This window comes from Callospermophilus lateralis, chromosome 3 (genome assembly GCF_048772815.1).
Source record: "Callospermophilus lateralis isolate mCalLat2 chromosome 3, mCalLat2.hap1, whole genome shotgun sequence".
Taxonomy (NCBI): Eukaryota; Metazoa; Chordata; class Mammalia; order Rodentia; family Sciuridae; genus Callospermophilus; species Callospermophilus lateralis.
The window spans coordinates 135,188,189-135,210,206 of NC_135307.1; the positions used below are offsets into that span (position 1 = coordinate 135,188,189).

General features: G+C 45.3%; 1 protein-coding gene across 5 annotated transcripts in view; it reads left to right on the plus strand.

Moving 5' to 3' along the window:
* Ntrk3 (neurotrophic receptor tyrosine kinase 3) overlaps positions 1-22,018 on the plus strand; it is a 374,486-nt gene that overhangs the window by 269,729 nt on the left and 82,739 nt on the right. The window contains exons 13-14 of one of the 5 annotated variants that reach the window (XM_076851380.2): positions 1,175-1,309; positions 2,922-5,054. The exons of 3 other annotated variants lie outside the window; for them this stretch is intronic. In XM_076851380.2, the coding sequence (XP_076707495.1) occupies positions 1,175-1,309; positions 2,922-3,040 (254 nt within the window). In that variant the 3' untranslated portion in view covers positions 3,041-5,054. Of the gene's footprint in view, positions 1-1,174; positions 1,310-2,921; positions 5,055-22,018 lie in introns of those variants that run through there. One more of the 5 variants, XM_076851381.2, reaches the window with a different exon arrangement.

Below are 22,018 nucleotides of genomic sequence, written 5' to 3' on the forward strand. Positions count from 1 at the left end.
TCCCTGAAGACCAGGCTCTGTTCTGAATTACAGAGGGCCAACAGGTACCTTTGTACCGGATGATTTTGGGGAAACCTCTTGACAGAGGAAAATGTGGACACGGGTGTCTGTGGGCCACCCATGGGCAAGGCCTGCTTTGGAAGTGTTATCTACCTTTAGTTGACCTTCCTTCCACCTACCTACCCCTTTCCTGGTATCAGCTGTGGTCCTGGTCTCCACTGCCCTGCCCCCAGTAAATGCCTTTTTCTTCCTGCTCTGGGGTTATTCTGAGGAAGGGGGAGGAATGGAGGATTTTGGAGCATTGCCTTTTATGCTATCAGGCTTCAGCTTTAAGAATCTTGGAAAGGCTCCACCTGGGAAAGAGTTCCAGAGAAAACAAACTTCAGATCTCCAGCTCATATGGGAAAAGGCTCATGTTCACGAAGGCAGCTTTAGGGACCTTGGCAGAGCCTTCATCAGGCTTGGCCCTGGCCTTTAATGGGTCTGACATGGAGCCTTATGGGGCCCATGGATGCTACATGGCCTCCCAAGGAGATTTCATTCTCAGAAGCTGGAATGATAGTTCTTTCATAGGGGTCGTAATCCTCAGGTGTCCAGGGAAACAACAGCTTTTGTGGTTCCAAAGGTTTATGCCCTAACAAAAGAAAAAAGATTTTTAAGGAAGCAACTCCCGCCATCTCATCATTACCCATGTCATATAGCTTCCCTCGTGGAAGTTAGCGCAATTTAGTGGGTGATAAGGCAGAAAGAGGGTCTTGAATTCAGCAGTATCATCTCTCTGGTGATAAGAATCTTTGTTCCAGGCCCAGGAGTGGCATCCAGAATGGCAGTCACAGGCACCATTTTGAGACGTTCTGACCCAACAAAGGGAGTGAAGGGGGGCAAGCATGTTAGGAAAGGGACTAGGCAGAGTCATGTTGATGGTGAATCTTTCTTCCCTGACTGCAGCTTGTACTAGTTCTATAATGCCACTCTGTAATAGTTGGAGGATAATGAATCTAAATTTTATGCCTAAAATAAGCCAAGTACCCTGACAGGCAAAGCAGTATGGGTTCAGGAGCTGGAGACACCCAGAACAACTCTGGCAGTTTGCACTTAAGAAGACTTCCCCATGTTTTTGCACTCGGGGCTCAATACTGACCATTAATTCCACCATGTCTGCCTCTTCTGCCAGGGGTCTTTTCAAACATAGACAATCATGGGATATTAAACTTGAAGGACAATAGAGATCATCTAGTCCCATCAACTCACTATATATATGAGGAACCTGAGGTCCAGAGTGGGGATGTGTCTTACCCAAGGTCACATGGTGAGTTATCTCCTTTGACATCTTTGTATAAAGTCATGACCCCTTCCCTACCAATTTTGATTTTTAAGACCCAAGGACTCATCATCAAACCTCCATGTCTCAAAGAAATAGGGTATGGCTAGGTGTCCAGGGTAGTATTGGTGTTCAAGTCCCTTAGGTTATAAGAGTCTCTTCCAGAGGAGGAAGCTTCACAGGGCCTAGGTGAGGGGTATGGGAAAAGCAAGAGAGGGGCCATGGCCTGGCGAGAAACAGTGATGTCATAGACCTTCTCAGCAGGCCGCCCAGACCCATGACCTCCCCTCCTTTTTCAAACCCCAGAAAGCCCTTCTCTGGAGTCGGCACAGAGAAACTATCTCAGAAATGTCTCATTTTGAAATGGAGCTTTCTTCTAAATATGATATCATAGACAAAGAGATTTCCCTCTATCTTCACAAATCTGACCTTACTCCCTACAGAGGGAGGGACCCCCAACACCCCAAATGTCTCAACCCTGTTTTGATCATAATAGTCCAGTCCTTGGCTACAGAAAGGAAAGTCTCAGTGCAATTGGATTGTTTCAAACTGTGCCCATGATGTATCCCCAGTGCCCAATTGTCCATCATGCCATCCACATGCCTGCACATAACTTTCATGAAAAGATAGGCTTTCTCTGTTTACATGTGTATGCACATGTGTGCATGAGTGTGCACACATACAAACATACACACACACGCAAACATGCAGAGTCTTTACAGATATGTTAAAACTCTGAATTTGATCAAGTAACTTGTTTGTGGAGATTTGATCAGGAGCACCCCTGTCTCTGGATATTCTCCCTCAGTTCCCAGCTGAGTGGCCAGAAAGACACTGAGCTGTCATGGAAGTCCTCCTCGCTCGAGGCAGCCTGTAACTCAGTGGCCACCAATGCTACTCCTCAAGGGTATGTCCATGCCCTGTAAAAATTAGAATTATGGGAAGGCTGAGATCTCATCCATCCTTCCTAAACCATCCAAGGTCCCAGTGAAATGAGGCAAAACAATAAGAAAAAGCTTGTAGGCTTACCAGTACAGAGCCTCCACCTCCTAGTGTGGTCAGAAAGGGTCTATGAAATTTTAGTTCCTAGAATTGGAGATGCCCTCTGGTCTCCTTAAGTGGGGCAGCATAGCCTTCTCCTTCATCTCCTCCGGTGACCCTGCCATGCACACCCTTGCTCTCACCTGCTCATCAGCTCATCGTCAGGGGATCCTCCTTCCAGACTTGGAATGACTGTATATGGTCCTAGACCGAGACTCCCTAAGATGAGTCCGTCCTTCCTCTTCCATGACAGTCCAAGCCAAGCCCCCAAATGTGGCACTCACTTCCCTTCCATGGTTCAGTGGAGGCCACAGCAAAATGGAGAATTTCTGGTTTTCCTGACTGTTCTTGGTTTTAAGTTACCCCCTCCCCCTCATCTTTCCCTTTTGCTGGCAATTCATTTGGCTATTTCCAACGTATATCCATATCTCTAGGTTTTCCCCTTTCAAACTCCCTTTCTATTTCCCCTCCTAGTTTTGATCTTCTTTGGGGGTTTTGGTTTTTACTTTATTTTGCTTTTTTCTGTTTTTCTGTTTTTTTTCTTTTTGTTTTTTTATAGGTTTCAGAGAAATTATGTTGAATCCAATAAGCCTTCCCGGACATTCCAAGCCTCTTAACCATGGCATCTATGTTGAGGATGTCAATGTTTATTTCAGCAAAGGACGTCATGGCTTTTAAAAACTCCTTTTAAGCCTCCTTGTTTTGATGTCACCTTGGTAGGCTGGGCCCTCTGAGAGGTTGGAAGCTCTAGGCGTTGTTCTCTTTGGATCCGGGGATGCTAAGTAGAAACTGCATGAGCCACCGGTGCCCCCGCACCCTTTAACACCACCGAGATGGGCATTTCCCCATCGGCCACTGGCAGGGTTGCCCCTTCCCTCCAACCATCATCGTGTTTTTTCTTTTATTTTTTTCTTTTTTTTTCTGACCTGCGAGGCAGCTCCTACCACCATCTTTAGAGCCAATAAAGAGAATTAAAACCTGTGCACCAGGAGCCATCTTTTATACACAACTAGCTATTCTCTTGCTTTACAAAAACAACCCAATCGCCATGAGAAAGCCTGATGAAGTCCAGCCGTGCTGTGGCCTCCCTTTCTTGCTTGGAAGCATGGGGTCTCCCTGGCTCTCCCTAGGACACTGTGCTGTCCTTTTAGTAACCTCATCGCCCTGCAACCTCCAGTGGGGAAGAGTCACAAAGAGCACCTAAGCAGAGGTGGAGACGGCGCGGTAAGAGGAGGGGGAGCCAGGCCCAAGTGTTGCACCAGCTTAGGTCTCAGAGGGAAGAATGGAAACCAATATTTTTTTTTTTTTTTTTTTTGGTGGAGAAAATCATACTTTTTTTTGGATACACTTGCCCCTCCTTCTTCTCTGGAATGGCTCACAGTGAGTGCGATATTAGAAAATTCCTTGGAAAGAGTTTCTCCAGGCTCCTTGGCCCCTAGAGGTGCAATTCCGACAAGCTTTGGCTACAGGAGACCTTGCCCGTGAATTGGCCATCCTACTAGGACCACAAGGGACCGAGGGAATCAGGGAACAAGGCCCTTCCTGCTAGGCCATGATCCTGGGATTGGCTCTCTTGCCCCACTTCCACTTACTCTTGACTCAGAGAACCTTTGGAACCCAGTGGAATCACCATTTCAAGGTCAAGATGAACTGAAGGGGAAGAGAAGTAAAAATTGGCCTCCTCCAGCCCCTCTCGTGGCACCAGCGGACGTGTCACCCTGTTCTCTGGTCAATCTGTGTGTTTACTTTGCTTGCTTTGACTCATGCCTTACTCCACAGCCACCCTCTCCCAAAGAGGGGGGCTGTTCCCCCCGTTTCTGACTTGATGCACTGGGGAGAAGGAAGAGGATGTCTGTCCCTTGATAGATAGGGAAGGCACGTTTGCAGGGTCCGAGACTCTCCCGGATTCGCTGACACATTAGCTGAGTGGACTTCTGGCTTGGTCCAGCTCTCCATATACCCACTGGGAGTCCCTGTTATATGAGGGAAGCTTAGATTGTCACTTGATGATGGTCAACAGGAACAGGGAGCACCCCATGGGGAGTTTTTAGGAAGCTATGGTGGTTTTTATAACCCATTATGTTTTGGGGGTGGTGTTGCACAGCAATAGAGAATAGATTCTATGCCTTTGGCAAAGGTACCTGGGAGTTAAAAGGCTATTACTGATGGGTTGATAGGTTCTGCTCCCCCCGGGTCCTGTGGATAAAGCTTCTTCATGCCGGGTTCCCAACCTGATTCTGTAGATGCCTCCGTGGGATTGAAAAACAGGAAGCTTTCCAAGTTCTTGCCCAGTATCTGGGGTGGCCTCCCAGGCACCGAGTTTCCAGAGTACCACGTGGGGGTCCAGGTTTTCTCCAGGGTGTCCAGGTGTGTGTTTATGTAGCCCCGTCCAGCTCCCCTCATCTGCTCCCCATGGCTCCAGTGAGGCTGTTCCCCAGCACGCCCTGCTGGCCCCTTGGGTCTAGGGCCTCCTCCCGAGTGTGGCTTTAAGGAGTAAGCTTGAGGATGATGTTTTTAATTATTGTAAATCATTACCTCATTTCCAGCCTCCCAGGCTCCATCCATCCCAGCATCTTTTATTCTGCCATTTTCCTCACCTTGTGCTATGACATTGGGGCATTGTGTTTCCACAGAGACTTATAGGAGTGTTCAGTGTATAGTTTCTTAATAAACACTTTATTTTCTAATGAAATGACTGGATCAGACCTCTTATTTGGAAATTTTGCCAATATTAAAGACACAGAAATTTTTAGGCTGCCCACATGTTCTCTCCTGTTTTGTTGTTACTCCTTTTAAGAAGTTTCATAGCTCAATTCTGTTTGCAAAGGTGTTTGCAACCTGTTCCATTGGTTGCTTTCATTGAGACTCCTCCCAGTAGGTCAGGTTTATATAGCAAAGTGTTTCCTCATCTTATTGAGAAGGATTTAGAGGCACAAATAGGTCAAATGATTCACCCAGTGTCACACAGCATGAGAGGCAGAAGCAAGATTTAAATCTGAATCTTGCAGTCACTCCTAGGACCCCTGAGACTTTCACTCCTTTGGAGGACTTTTCCGATACTTGAACAGCTAAGATTTGTAGAGATGATCTTTTCAGAGCTGAGACGCAAAGGGTTCTGAGAGTGAGAATGGGGGAATCCTGTATCTTTGTGCACAATAGAGCAGTAGATTCTTCCTGGGGTGGAGTGATTTTTGTATCTTCCCTGTGCATCTTGGGGACATGACTTTGCCTAGAGAAAGATGAGGCTCTGGGATAACAGGTCAATCTCCTGATCATTCAGATATACCTTCTACACACACACACACACACACACACACACACACACACCTCCCACATGCACACACTCATGTGGACCCACTGTCATAATGGGTCTTGTGTGTGGTGGAAATGGTGAGATGAAATAGTCAAGTCACCTACTAAAAGTTAAGTCACATGCTTAGAAGAACTTGCACATGTTTGCCCTTGGACTCTGGGCCCTGATACAGTTGGGAGGGTTGAAATGCTTTCTGTGACCTACATTGTCTTCCTTTTTATGAGGAAGGGACACTGTAGGCAGTGGATACAGAGTGACAGTGAGGAGCGAGGGCTGGGGAGGGTTCCTGGGGGGAATCTGAACCTTTCACTGGACCCCCAGAAGGCCTTGCTGGAGCTTGGTTACTTAGGAAGTCAAGGTGAAACAAATCATGGAGTGTGGAAGAGCTCCCATTGGGATCTGACCGGAAATTGGCAGGCCACTTACCTTCACTTTATCTCCAATTTGGGCCTAATTTGGTTTGAGTCTCTCCTACCCAACATGGAAGCTCCCCTCCTCTAGAATGGCCTAGGGGGGTGGTGGGATTTGCCCCACTTCTGCATTTTTCTGTTCTCAATAGCTCCAGGGAGCCAGGGTTGGAAGAGGGTTGGGATAGTCCTTGGAACCGTGAAGAATGCATGGGTTACAGGAAGCGCTTTCATTATTACTATGGGAAAGGCTTACGTTGTGCTCTGTTCTGACGTGCAGAGCTTGCCAGTGCATAGGAGAACAGCGAATGGGTAGCCATATCTCCTTAGAAGATGGCAGGGGCAGGAAAAGAATCCATGACTTAGAAGGAGGGGTTGAAATTAGCCAGATGGAGGGAGAGCTCTTCTGTTGAGGTAGGGGGCATGAAGAGAGACAGGGGGGACATGGCATCCTTTAGAGATTTAGGTGCAAGAAAGTGAGGAGATTCTTGTTTGGTGGCTCCTATATTGTCTATGAAGGCAAAGTCTTGTGCCATGAGAAGATCTGAAAAGAGTTGAAGGGTTCTCAAACAGCAGCCAAAGAGAACACGGCAGATGCTGGAGAAGCACAAGAAGGTTGTCGGGCAGAAGGAGGCCCCGGCTGAGTTTGGAAGACTAACATCTCTAGGCCTCTGCTTCCCATGGTTTCCTGTTAGGTATGGAAGTGCCATGGCATTTGTCCCCCCATTGCCCCTCAGGGGCGGGCAAAGTTAACAGGGCACACCTGGACTCAGCCCAAGGAGGATGCCAGTTTGCACTGGCTTCAGTTAGGGCAGCTCAAGGCACAGCCAGACCTGTATGTCCCTGACCTTCTGGGTTCAAATCTCATCTACAGGATTTCCTTCTGACTTTCCTAGACTTAAGTTTATGTCTGGGCCTATAGGATTTTGCTGGAGAGGTTCACAGCTGATAGTCCATGAGGCCAGGGTGCTTCCCGCGTTCTTTCTGGGTCTTGATTTTGGAGGGATGGTTGAAGGAGTTTGGGATGTGAATCTTAGAGGGTGAGAAACTCAAGTGCATCCTTCATCTGGCATAGGATGTTCAGGGACATGCCCTGGAGAGGCTGTGTGTCACTGGCGTCGTGTGACCAGGTCCTGGAATTGGTTGCAAAGCTCCACAAAATGGGTCCACCATGGAGCATTAATAATAATTATTACATCTCATTTAGGAAGCACCTACCCAGAGCCAAGCACATTCTACCCACAAGAAAGCCAAGGCTCAGAAAGATTCAGTAACTGTGCTCGGCTCTCACAGCTTGTGACTAGCAGAACCAGGACTGACCACAGTTTCAGCCTGACCTGCTGCTCCCCAAAGCAGCCTGTCTTTGCCCTGGAAGGCTGCTGTCAATCCTTGGGGCTGCCCAATTATAACTGTACCCTTCACTCCTAAGACAAGTCTTTGTTAGTGGCTTCTGGAGCTGGACACCAGGCCTAGCTTCCTTCTGGCACCACTGAAAACAGAGCTATTTAAAAGACTGTGGAAAAGAACGTCTACAATATTCTTTCTTCACTCATTCTAGCAGTTCACGACCCTGGATGCCTGAAAGTGTGGTTGGTCTTTGATCTGAGATTAATTGCCTGGTTTGCAGTTGCTGAGATTCCCAAAAGGTGATGGCATCTTTGACACTGGGGAAGACTTGTTGAGTGACTCTAGGCCCATCCTTAGGAAGTCTGTAGGCTGCCCAGGTATGGGCAAGCATGAGAAGTTTTAGACAGGAAGGTGGTGGAGGAAAAGCGCCCGATTGTACACCCCAGTTTGACTTTTCTTAACCCAAAGACCTCCTGGTATGTTGAAGCTCAGCCATAGGATTCTTACATAAGCCAAGAACAGGGGCAAAGCTATTTCCATTTGGAAGCCAAGAGGCTGGTCTCTGCCCACCCTCTCTCTTTCTCCTCTTGTGTGGGAACTCCTTTTGGAACCCAAGCTCTCAGCAGCCACAGGTGTGACAGAGACACAGTTCTGGGCTGTGACACTTTCCCTGGTTCAGCCCAGTTCCCTCAGATCAAGGCCAAGCTTGAGCAAAGAATCAAGCCTCTCAGATACAATAGCCGGGTGGCAAGGGAGGGCTCTATGCCACAGAGAGAGCACAGGAGTGGGCAGATCAACGCAGGGCGACTTGATTGTTATCATTGTGTGCAGCTTTCTGAGCTAAGCCAGACAAGGAGTAGGCAAAGAGCCGGGCCTTCATTCTTTGAGTGCTTGCTGACTCCTGCACTTGGGCTAGACTTGCACACTCTGACAGCAAGAGCAGAAAGAAGGTGGCAGAGAGGGACAGGGAGGGAGCTGGATGGGGTGGGGTGATGCCAGCTGCTCTGAGGCTTCTCTGGGAAGGACCAAGGGAACACCCTGCAGGGTGGCAGTGGAGGGGCTGAGGAGGGTGGGGAAAGATGGGAAGCCTGGCCCACACCCGATCGTCCAGCAAGGTCCTGGAGTTCTACTCCTCCCCTCTCCTGGCTCGACACCACCCACCCTGTTCCCACTCTTTAATGCTGATGGATGTGGGCGAAGCTGCCTGCAGCCTCAGATTTCTTTGGATAGCTCTGGTTCTGCATTTCGCCTCTAGAAATCCCACTCTTACCACCCCCTGTACTTCCCACCTCCCAAGAGAACCTCAGCCTAGATCTGACAACATATTTTCAGAGCTAAATAAGACTCCTCCTTCAACCCTACTTGAACTCGAAATTAAATAGAATGAGTTGGCAAGAGATAGAGTCCCTTGTCTGTTTTTGGTGGAGGGTGCTTCTGAAATCACATTAGGATTTTGAGGCCCATTTGGGTGGGACATTTTGTCCTAATCCCTCTCACTCAGTGGATGAAACTTCTGCAGAGTGACCTGGCTCCACTTCCCCTTTTAAAGCTTGGCTTCCTCAGAGAAGAGATTTATTTATTTATTTGTTTTCATGAGTGATAGGGTCTAAGACCTCCCTGCATTTTTATCCCTTACCACCTGGACATTTATTTTCCTCTCCCATCATGAAATATCTGTGCTTGAGTGAACATCTTCGTTGCCTACTGTCTTTGACTTCCAGGTGGATGGAGGTACCTTGTTCAGATGCTCTGCCTGCTCCTGCATGGGGGGAGAGTAAGAAAGGGGTAGAGTGAGGGACCCACCTGGGCTGAACCTTTGACTGGGGTTTGATTGGCTCCTGTGAGACAAGAAAGCCAGGCAGGCAGGAGGCTTTCTATGGAGCACAAACTTGCAGGATGCTGATGGCTAAGATTCAGGCCTCCAGCCAGGTCGGTGTGAGTCCTGTTTGTGAAAGAACTGGGAACTCTTTGGAATAGAGGGGAAAGGCAAGATCACACATTCCCAGGGAATAACCAGAGCTGTAGAGAAACCCTAGCTGAGGTCCCTGGTGGGACTCCATGCCTGTAAAACTGGAGTTGTGTGAACTTCACACCTGGCACTAGAGTTGCCCCTGGGCTTCTTAGGATCGGTCTTCTCATGGCCCTCTGTCAATAGGACCCTCTCAAGAGCTCTCTGATGTAGATGAACCTGACCTTGAAGAATGGAGAGAGGGTCATGTGGCAGAGAGCAATCGAGTTTGGCATTTTGATGACTGAAACTATTGAGCACTCCAGCCCCTGATTAAGAGAAAAGTCTACAGAGGAGGGTTCAGAGGATGGCCAAAATTCCCCATGTAGCCATTGAGAGGGTTGGAAGAGCAAGAAGTAAGGCTGTCCTAAGCTATATGTCCCAGGATCACAGTCCCTGGCTCCTGGATTCATCTAAGTTTGAGGGGCAGAGCCTCATGTCAGCTCGGAAAACACCACCAAGCCAACTTCGGTAAGTTAATGCTGGAGATCTCGGTAGCTGACAATGACAACCAGTTTTCTTTCCCTCCCATTTCTGCTACCTGTGTGCTGTTACCATGGCAGAAAAATGAAGCCTGGGTCTGCCTTTGGGGACCTCACTGGAGCCAGTGGTTGTTTTTCTTAAAAAGAAACATTCTTACCTCTCTTGTCCCCAAATTCATTCTATAGTGAGGACAAGGACCTAGGGTGAAGCAGCTTCACTGCTGTCAGATATGGCCCCATGACATCTCTTTTATGGAGTTCTGAGATGCCACCTACACTCATATTCTGCAGCTTCTACTAGCCTCAGTCTGGGTCTTGTGATGTGACGTGGTGTTCTTTACTCTTCAAGGCTTGCGATGGCCTTTGATAAAAGGGTCACGAAATCCTGACACCCAAGTGGATTTGGGGCTGGGGAAAGGGACACATCTGCTCTTAGAGGGATGTGACACAACCCTTACCAGCTACACAGGCCTAATAGAAATACTGACTTCACCCTTCCAGCTTCCTGTGGGTGTCAGGAACACGTGTCATGGAGTGTCCTTGAGTCTCCCTGGTGATAAAGGAGACCCCCGAACCGACGAAATCTCTCTCTCTTCCCATCCTTCTCAGCATTGATTAGACAAACAGCCTCCAAGATCTCTGCCCTTCCGCTATCAAATTCAAGGCAAGAGCAAAGTCTGTGTTCTAAAGTCTGTGTCCAATGGCCAGTCAATTTAAGTGTCTCTCCCGGAGTCCTCCTGTAGGCAATCTTAATGAGAAGAAAAAGATGCTAGCTAATCCAGCCTATGCAATACACACACACACACACACACAAATGTATGTATGTATAAGTATACATATATATTTAATAATATAATAGTAAGAGAATGCTGATTATATATATGCATATATGCATATATATGTATCAATATATACACATGTCAAAGTACCAGCATTCTCTTACTGAATTTCACATACACATATATCTCTATGTGTATATATACATATATGTATAAGTCACTTATACATATATGTGTGTATATATATAATTATACACACATATGTATAAGCCACTTATACATATGTATGTGTATAATTCATAGGCTGAATTTACTTAATTTATTTAGCATCTAACCTATATTTCTATATTTTGTTCTTTTTCTTCTCCTTAAGATTGTCTATAGAAGGATCCTGGGAGAGATACCTGTTCTTTCCCACAGTCAGAGGGCAGGGGGAAGTCACTGTGAACACAGAACATATTCTGAGAATGTCCTTCCTGGGAGATTTTAAATTCTGAGTCCATGTTTAAATGACTCACAGAATCGTTCAATCTTTATGGCTGTCAATTTGGCATTACTTGCTACCATAACAAACGATTGCTGCACGGTACCTCTGATGCCAAATGGCCAACCTGGTCATTAAGAAGACCAGAATAACCCCACTGTGCATTTTCATGATGGTATCTTTGGCTGTCTTAATAATTTTATTGGGTCAACCACTTGACCAACTGTTATCCCACATGAATGGATCTGTTTTCTGGGCAAAGTTTCAGTTACTGCAATATGGCTCTCTCTTAATTTGAAATCCCCAACTTGCAGAAAAGTCTTTTCTCTTTTACTTTAGTTACTAGATAAATGATGTGAAGATCCACTGCTCCTTTCTTCATTGACTGCAGGATGGTCCCCTTTAGTCTATGAGATGCTATAGATTCACAATTTGCATTAGAATACTGAAAGATCAGAGAAGCCCTGCTGTAAATAAACCTTTATATTCTACTACTTTCCAAATCTAATTGAACATGGAACATTTTTCACTTAACACCTGCTAATAGATTCAACACACACACTTTAGAAAACACTATTATCGTGTGGGTAGAAGCTTTTAAGGAAGAACTAAGTATGAGGCATTCACCAGCAACCCACCTTCTTATATCAAGGAACAACCACACCCAGGCTCACCTGTAGGCTCAGTCCCTCACTGTGCCCTCTCATAGACAGACAAGATTTGGGTTGTGGGTAGGCAGAGACTCATGTGCAAAGCAGGAAGTCTTCGCTAAGCTCTCTGAGGAGGAAATGGTAAGTCCTTTCACATTGAGAGCTGGAGACTTCAGCATTAATCCAGCCACCCTCCCAGGCCGGAGGTGGAGGTGTCGTCTCTAGTGGTAGCAAGCAGACATGAAGACCTGGATCCCAGTCTCAGCACTGCCACTAGCAAAATGACTTGGGGTAAGTTACCTTTCCTTCTTCCGTGTTTGTCTCTGAGTAGCTGATAAAAGGTTTGCTCATGCTCACATAAAATATCCTTCCTGGACAGATGTCCCAAATCCCATGTCCCCTCAAGTCACTTCTCTTCTAACGGGGGGGGGGGGGGCACCTTTTGGAACTTGTGCTCCATATGTTGGCCTCTCCGGTGGGAAGAATGAGACGGATGCTTCCCTTTTGGGTGAGGGTCGCTGGCTTTCTCTGGCTGAGGAAGGAATAGATGCTTGGGGATTAATAGACCTTCTTTGACGCAGTTGGACAGGGCCAGGCGGGAGTTCTCAGCAAGATTTTCCTACTTTGATCTCAAGAAGGCAGCTCTGCCTAACAAATAGTCTGAAATGTCAAAGAATAAATGTTAAAGCTTGAGGGGTCAGTCTCTAGGGAGTTTCCTGGGCTGGCAAGGGAGGGAGCAGGGGAGGGAGAGAGGGACACGGCAGAATCCTTCACATAAAGATTCCAACTTGGTTTTGTGATATTTAAGAAAAAAGAAAACTGAATTATTTATAGCATGGTAGATGGAAGCAGGCTTTGGAGACCTGGCTGGGCTTACAGCGGTAGTTTGTGTTCTATTATTTAGCTGCCCCAGCCTTGAACTGGTAAAATTTCTCTTGATGACATGCTATTGACCTCTCCTTGAGTTATCTATTATTATTATAACTATCATCGTTATTTTATGTAAGAAAATCTATATCTGTGATATGTGGGGTTATGGGTGGCAATTTCAAGAAATGGCTGCTGTCAAGAGCAAGGGTCTCTTTCCCTGCAAGGGTCTCCAGCATATCTTTTAACACATCTGTTCACCTCTGTCAGCAGCCATCTGGTGTTTGAAAAGGGATTCAGGGGACCTCTGCTCCAGCATGGGTTGGAAGCATCTTGATTTTGACCCGGGTACCAATTGGTCATGTGGTCAAGTAAGGTTATCTCCCAGTTGTTCCATCTGAAAGATGGAGAAAATTTTCCTGTGCCTCTTCTGGGTATACTGGGAAGATGAAGGATGCCAAGTCTTCAAAACATCTTAGTACTTGGTTTTGAGGTTGGGGTGTGGAGAAATAGCATCTCTATTATATGAAGGGTGAAGAGATGTAAAGAGATGAAAAATTAATGGTCAATTAAAAGTGTTTCAAGGATTTTGGTGATAAAGTTGGAGGGAATGGGGTTTGTCATCTGCTTATTTTATTTTTAAAATATTTATTTTTTAGTTGTAATACAACTAAAAATTATTTGTTTATCTATTTTTATGTGGTGTTGAGGATTGAACCCAGGGCCTCGCACATGCTAGGCGAGCGCTTTACCACTGAGCCACAACCCCAGCCCCTGATCCGCTTATTTTAAAAGATGATGTTTAGAGGTAAAAGAAAATGCTTCATATTGACAATCATATCCTGATTCTATAGAATGGGTAATTGAGATCCACTAATAATCCACAAATTGCAGTTAAGATTAAGATTAAAAGATGCCCATGCTTTCTCTTTTCTCTTTGCCAATGATATGAATATATTCTTGGTCACTGTCCTACTATTTTTGCATACTGTTTACACTCTCTGAGATGCAAACAAATGGAGCCAACTTTTGAATAGTTCGGGTATGGTAAGGTGAAGCTAGTCAGAGTGAAATTTCAGAACAAGCAATCTTGTATTTAGGCTATAATATTTTTATTAAAAATATCAATACTTCTGCTTTTTTTTTCCTAGATCTGTTTTTTCCACCTTGAAGAACCTAGGGAACATTTCACAGTTAAAATGTCACAGTGACACTCCTGTTATATAGCTCTGAAAATGTACTTATTTTTACACTCAGTTACTGAGTCTACTTCACAGAAAAACCTTCTAAATGTTTTTCCTCTACTCCCCTCTTTCTAGGTTGTAGAAATCTGACCAGCATCCTTGATCAAGGGCAGTGATTCTCAAGATTTTTGGTCTGAGGGAACTTTATATTCTTAAAAAATTATTGAAGTCACAGGGAACTGTTGCCTATGTGGTTTATATCCATATATATTCACTGTATTTGAAATTAAAAGAGAAAAAAATGTAAAACCATGCACAGATACACATTTAATTTAATCATCAGAGTGATGTTGTCAACAGGTGCTCAGAAGTCATCAGAAAATGTTCTGTATAATACCGGCAATGAGAGTAAAGAAAAGCACTTTCTGTCTTGGTATTGCTAGAAATATTGTTTTGACACATAAATCTTCTAAATTTTTAGGGCTACCAGAAGTTGCTGGGTTCAATTTTGATATGTGATGTTCTGGGAGACATTGTGGCCCAAGTAGAATCTGAAAGCAAACCTGGAATCCCTTGGTGCCAAAGAATCTACCAGTTAAGGACTTTGATCCAAATGTAGGACTCTGTCAGAAGCCCATTGCTTCATGAAAACTTCGGTAACTGCCCAGGAAGGTTGACTCAGTTACTAGCAATGTGAGAAATACATAGGAAGGATTTCATCTAGTAGTAAGAAAACTGAGCTGTGGCTGTTGGCTTGCTCTGGAGAAGGAGCATGGCTAGATGTGGTTGACATTATTGATTGATTGAGGAGACTCAGCATGACCAGGGTTTGCAAAATTTCCATGGCAAGAGCAAGAAATGTGAATGGCAGGGAGATGAAGAGAATCATCGTGTCATGTACTGTAGCCTTCCTTCATTGAGTGTCCATTTGGAGTTGTTTAAGGAACATGTGAGGCTCAATGTGTTCTAACCAGGACCCATAGGAGAATCTGTTTAGAGTCTGGAGACTCCTTTGCTCTTCAATTGAAGCAGCTTCAGTAGAGAAATAGTGGACTGTGATATGTATAACGGGTTAAGAAGTCTCTTCAGGCTTGTCCTGTGAGGCATCCAATCCACCACCGGCAGAGAGACCCATCTCATCGTGAGACTGTGGGCAGGTGACAGGGTTCACACCACCCTATACATTATCTGTAGCCTGGGAGTTAAGAACTGCTTGGAGCTTATTCTGATGAGCTCCTGTTAATACGCACAGTCCTTACATGCTGTCCAGAATCCTTTGAGATCATGAGTGGATAGCAGTTCATTAATTCACCCTTCAAACATTTGGGAGACATCTGCTCTGTACTGTGTACTCCTCTACTACGTGAAGCAGTATCCCCTTTTCCTCCCCTCTCCCTCCATTTTCATGATACTGCCCCCACCACACACCTTTTCTTTCCTCTCTAATTTCCACATATCTGAGAAAATATATGACCTTTGGCCTTCTAAGTTTGGCTTATTTTGCTTAATACAATGGTCCATTTTCCTGCAAATGACACAATTTTGTTTTTCTTTATGGCTAAATAAAACTCCACTGTGTTTATATGTAGGTGAGGACATCTTGGTGGTTACAGCTAAGGGTGTGTGCCCTGACAGCCTGCTATGAACAAGAACTGTCTAGCCCAAAGTATTGGGCAAAGGTTGGGAATATAGACCAGACACCCATAGTCTTGGGAAGAGCATCACCCTTCAGCTGCCAGGAATCCAAGGACCATGGGAAATGACCACCTGGAACTTGGGCTGCCTTGCCCTTAGAAACAATGCTCTTAGTCTCCAAAACAGAATTCCTTACCAAAACAGCTCTTGATGTACCTCCAGGTCACATGTAGGCCATTTTGTTGATCCATTTTCCTAATGGTGGGCTACACTGCCAGTGGGTACAATGCTGAGCCCTAGGGTTGGCCAGGGGACCACTGTCTGGAGGCAGTGGAGTGTGAGGGGGAGTAGTTAAGGGCAGATGCAGTCGCAGGCTGAGCATTCGTACGTATGCACAAGATGCCTCTTTTGCTGTGGGATGGAGACGGCTCAGATAGAAGGGAAGTGGGCTAGGGGCGAAAAGTCTCGCACCACAACTAGGGATTCACAACTCCAAGGACCTGGAGCCCTTCACGTGTGCCTTTAGATTATTCTGAAGACACACTTAACAAAGTAAGAATATAGGGCATATTTTATTTAACAGTGTGTTAACTTGATTTATAACTTCCAAATCTTTGGACATGTGAGATATGGGTTTCTAATTATCCTCTTATCCCGGGTCCTTCAAATGTAAGGGATGGGTCTGGTGCAGATAAGTGAAAAATTATGAAGCAGTGTGTTGAAATTACGCGAGAGGTAGGCACCGAGGGAGAACACCTAGTTCTTAAATGGGATTCTTAAAAATACTGAATCATGGTATCTCTTTGCAGGTATATAAATAGAAATGGCATTTCAGAGAATCCCACAATCAAAATGATCAGTTACTACTTTAAATGTTCCATCGTCCAGGGAACTTTCAGTCTCTTCTACCCTTGGGAAGCCTGACCCCATTGCCACATAGCTAAACACTCTGGTCCTCTGGCAACCTCGGGCTGTTTTGAGGCAGGTGTTCTGCCTGCTGGGCCATCTCCATGCTGGGGCGATGCTCATGGCATGTCATGCCCTTGTCAGGTTTCTATGGAGACTGATCTTGAGGTCTCCACAATTGATTGGTATTTATTGGGGATCTGCAGTTTTCTGGATGCCATGACCAGCATCACATAGGAGAGAGAGGGCTGCCCCCCAACTTCCTCCTCCCATCTGAGGCCTATTGTGAGAAGATCTTTCTGTAACAGAGAGGCAAAGACCCTGGAGAAATTGAATGGGAAGGTTTTTTTTTTTTTTTTGGTTTGTTTTCCATCTAATAACAGTGGGCTTTTTTTCTGATTACAAAAGTAATTTATATTCTCAGTAGAAAATTCAGTGAAATATAGAAAAGCATACAAACACATAAATTATCCACCATCACATCACCCAGAGACAATACTGTTAACATTTTAGCTTTCTGCCTTCTGATCTCTTTTAATGTACTTATTTAATTATTTAACAGAATAAAAGCTTTCTATGTGCACTTGTACACGCACATAGTATTTTGCTACATTTTCCATAAGATTGCTTGCATGTGCCATTTATCTGATCTTTAGCAATATTAGAAATATTGTATAGGCGATATATTCATCACATGGTTGGAAAAAATTTATATTGCAGAAAGTCTTGTACTTAAATGTACATAGCAGCATTTTTTGAAATATTGAGGAAACTCAATATTTATTAGCTAGTAAATCAATAAAATATGGTATATCCATCCGATGGAATACTATTTAACAATAAATGAAGAAATTATGTTAACTGCTGCGTGAATGGAATTCAAAAATATATTAATTAAAAGAAGCCAGACAGAAAATATCTCCTTTTGTATGATGCTATTTGTATAAAATATCTGGAAGAGGCAAATCTGTAGAGACAGAAGTTAGATTAGTGGGCCAGCGTGTGGGATACTGTGAATCTTATTGGGCTGATAGAAATGTTCTAAAACTGGACTATGCTAATGATTACACCATTTGGTAAATTGACTAAAAGTCATTGAATTCTACATTCAAATGGGTGAATGTTGTAGTATGTAAATAATGCCTCAAAGTTCATGTATGTAAAATAAACTTTATATATATGAAGACAATAAAGTTTATGGGTATAATATATATAATAAATATACATAGTATACATAAACTTTACTGAGATACTATTTACCTTGGTATTATTTATCTCAGTATTGTTTCTTATACATAAGGTATGAACATTTTTCTTCCTATACCTCTCCTCTAAAGATTCTTCCTCCCTCCACCATTATGATACAAGTAACCAATATTCTTGTGTGTCCTTATGAGTTAAATCTAAGCAAATTTAACCTAAACATAAGTATATGTTCTTATTTTTCCCCCATTTTGCACAAATTAAACTATATTATACATAATATTATGTTCTTTTAAAAACACTCTTTCCCCCAGTTTCTTGGCACTCTTAGGGAAATTATCTTTTTTTAGAGATATATCCTATTCCATTGTACTGGGTGAGTCAAATTTATTTAATTTCTGGACAATATCTTGCTCTTATAAATAGCTATAAAAGATTGATCCTAAATATATCAAACCTAAATAAACATGCTTGTACCTAAATATAATATTAACACATAGCCAAAAAAACCCTGTAAGCTCTTTGGTATATCTGTTTTGTATATATGGTATATATGGTTCATATAGGGTACTACAAAGAATAACACATGAAAATGAGGCTCCCCACAATCTTATTAAATGGTGAATCACATGTTCCACCATGTGGATATACCATATTTATTTCATTAGTCCCCTATGTTTGGACACTCAGATTATTTTATTTTTCAATTTTTATGAGAAACAGTGCAGTTATTTAGGTGCTTTTGGTAGCTAAGCCACACGAGGGAGGTGGCTCAGTGGTAGGCCAGCCGAGGTTTTGCCTTGCGTTCTATTCCAGCCACTGGATATTTGGGAATTCCCCCAAGTGGGTATCCAGTGGAGTCTCCTTTTGGACACCTAGCTACCCTGTGGCAGAGATGATTTGGAGAAAGCCATCTACTTTTGAAACACATGGGCTTCAGAATCCAGGATTCAACATTGGCGAGTGCAGGGGTCCTCCCCTTTTCTCAGGTGACTTCAGAGTGTTGCTGGCCTTTACTTGGTGCTCCCTGAAGGCTCTTCTGGCCCGAGTTTTTCCACAATTTAGGGCTGGGGATTCTGAGCCGCACAGTCTAGAAATGTTAATGGGATTCTGAGCGAAGGCTTCAATCTCATATGTTGTACAGATGGCCAACCAAGCATGGAGCTGTGGCTTTCTCAAGGTCAGGGTGAAGTTGGGGGGCAGTACCCACGTATGCTGACCTCTTGCCCTGGCCTTTAAGCAGGCAGCCTCTGGGGACCACACTGGGTGAGACATGGCAGTGGAGATTGAGGCTGACTATAAAAAGGCCACAGACAATTCCAAGCTGTGCATTTCCAGCGGCCCCATTGAACTGTGCGGGAAGCCGAGGAGGGGCAACCAGAGAAAACTCACCAGCTGGAGCGAATTCAAGGAAATCACAACGGGAAAGATAAGGGGGTGCAGAGATCAATCATGAGATTATCTGTATCTGCAGCTTTCAAGGCCAAGTGATAGCCGTGTTTTCTCTCCAGCAACTCTCAGTGGTGACAGCAATCCTGCCCTGTCACTCCCACCCGTCTTCTCCTCTTTTTCTAACAAGGTCCTTATGTCTTTCTGAGAGTGGGAACAGAATACGGCTAGGCAGGAGGGACGTACCATCCCCGTCTCTGAGTTCCTGGATTTGTGTCTGCTGGAGATGAGATCCTGGGAGAGAGATCGGTCCCTGGACAGCAGAACAGATGATGCAGAAAGAGCCCAAACAGGTGGTGGCTCAGACAAGCAGAAGAGGGTGACATTAAGAATCAAGTCCTGGTGGCAGTCGGGAAGGGTGAAAGGGCTGGGCTCGGGAGGATCTCTGGCTTTGAAACCAATGAGTGCAATTAGGTTTGTGTCACTTCCTGCAGCCCCAGCAAGCTGTTTGTTGGCCTGTGTTTGAGGTGGCTGCCAAGAGGCCACGTGCATTCCAGTATCCCTGGGTGCTGGCCTTTTCTATGTGCCAGGCTGAGAGAGTGACAGTGGGTGCCGGCTCTAGTAGCCCACTTGGGCATGTGCAGCCCAACCCGTGAGGCTCTCTGGCATCGTCCTGGAAGAAAGGGTAGCTGGGAATTAGGGAAATACAATATGGAAAAAGGCTTAGGGCTCGCCCTTGTCCCTCCTTACCATCAGGTCACAGAGAAGCAGTTGCTGGCAGATTGGAACGGGAATTAGCCACTGACAGGGGACTAAAGGAAAGCCTGGTGCCCCCACCAGTACACCAGTGCCCATTCATTGTCCAGCCCATCTGTCCATGCCCTTGGCTCAGGAAGTGGGAGCTCTCACAGGGCATGACTCACACTCAGGAATCGGCTCTGCCACTGCAGCCATTTCAGACCTGGCTTGTTTCCTGCCTGCCCGACTTTGCCCTCTCCCTTCTCAGGCCCCGTTACAGCTGGCATGCCCATCTGCAAACCTGCTAATACTCCAGTGCCCAACACAGTGGGCGCTCCATAAATACTTGTTCATTTTTAAGTTATTAACAATGGCATTAATTAAATGCTCCTTTCCTCTTACAGATCCCTCAGGCAGGACTGTCCCCAAGTTCCCTGCAAGTCCATCCACACAATTAACAGGTTCTTTGTGCATCAGAGATATAGAGGCATTGCAATGATTTTAATGGCAGTGGATGAGTTAACAGATCCAAACAATGCCAAGTGTGGGCAAGGCATCAGGTTCCCAAAGAGGATTCACACCTGGCCCTGCTTCATAGACAGAAGTCTCATACCACATTGTGATAGGTACCTGCATGTCCCTGGTTTCCCGATGTTGCTGAATCCTGGTCACACCTCTGTCTGCCAAGATAAGTGAGAACCCTGTCATATGCAAGACAGCCCATGATGAGACAGACAGGTAAGCCTTGGTCAGACGGACAAAGGCCTTGAGCATTGAATGAGGACTGAGAAAAAAAAGTCCGGCTTGGGCACCAAGAAATCACTGTGACGTTGTGACAAATGTGTCCGTGGAGTGCAAGAGTGACGATGAGAATGTCACGGCCTGAGGAGTGAGTAGGGAGCTGAAGGAGGGCAGGTAACACAGCCACACAGGTGACCCATCTGTGAGTCTGGTGATGAAGAGGGACCAGAGAGTCATTTGCAGGGGAAGCAGGGCCAAGGGAATGCTTTCATTAAGTTGAAGGAAACTTGATCCTTTAGGTCAGAAGTCATTGGAAAAGAGTTCAGAGTATGGAGTAGAGGTGAGAACCAGATGGATCGGCCTCCGGAGGGCAGATGGGAAAGACCAGAGACAGAAGCTTGGGTAGGAGCTCTTTAACCATGAGGAAGGTGAAAGAGCTCTTTTCATCTACAGCAAGAGAGAAAAAAATAAAATAAAGATGACATTAGTCGAACTGGAGAGGAGAACTGAGAGAATGTCTCCCTATTCCCTGAGCTTGTCCACGCGGAAGTCAGGTTGCACTGGGAGGGCTTCCCTGTGTGAGAGCCTCTTAGAAAGAGGCCCTGGATTAGTATTGTTTGAGGAGAGGACCCAAGCAAGGAAACGAATGAACCCAAATTCTTTCAAGGAGGAGACAAAACACCCGTTTCCACCACTGGGCCTTTTAGCCTGTCTCAATACCTCTGCCCAGTTTTTTGTTTTGTTTTGTTTTTTGGTCTGCTTCTTGATTCTTTTGGGAGGAGGCAGCTAGCTGGGGAGATGAAGTAGGCAGCCTCCTTCATTCCAGTTTCTCACCCTGCTGAGTGTTCACATTGGTGACCATGGCAGAATATGTTGATCCCACACACAGATGCTCACCGTGCATCCCAGAGACTGACTGAGCTTCCACACCTGGCCCCTGCTAGCCATTACCCAAAGAGGTTCACAGAATCCACATAATTGCAATGTACGGGAGGTGTTTCTGGTTAATACAATGGTCTTTTTTGTTGTTAGGGCCAATGCTTTCATTGTGGCTCAAGTTCAGGGCCTTGGGTTGAAGAGCAGGTGAGATGTTCAGGGGAGAAGGAGAACCGCAGCTTCTGATTTTCAGTACCTTTAACATTTGTGTGTTTGCTGATGGAATCTGCTCAGACGACTGAGGTCTTGAGCTCAGTATTAACTCAGAGCTGTGATTGCCCTCCTGCTGGGCACTGCCCTGATTTAATAACTAGCACGTCTGCTTTCATTTCAGAATTTAGATCTGCTGAAGCTGCAGCCATCTGGGCTGGTGTGGATCTCCAGCTCTCAAATGATGTTTGCAGCCCATGGAGTCATGATAAAATCCACCAAGGCATTCATTCATCTATTCCACTGATATGTGCTGGGCACTGTTATATGCCAGGTACCCAGTGGAGGTGCTAGGGTACGACACCGACAGAGATCACAGACAGCCCAAGCTCTCCTGGAGGTGTTGTTCCCCTGAGAGAATGAGATGTCACGAGACA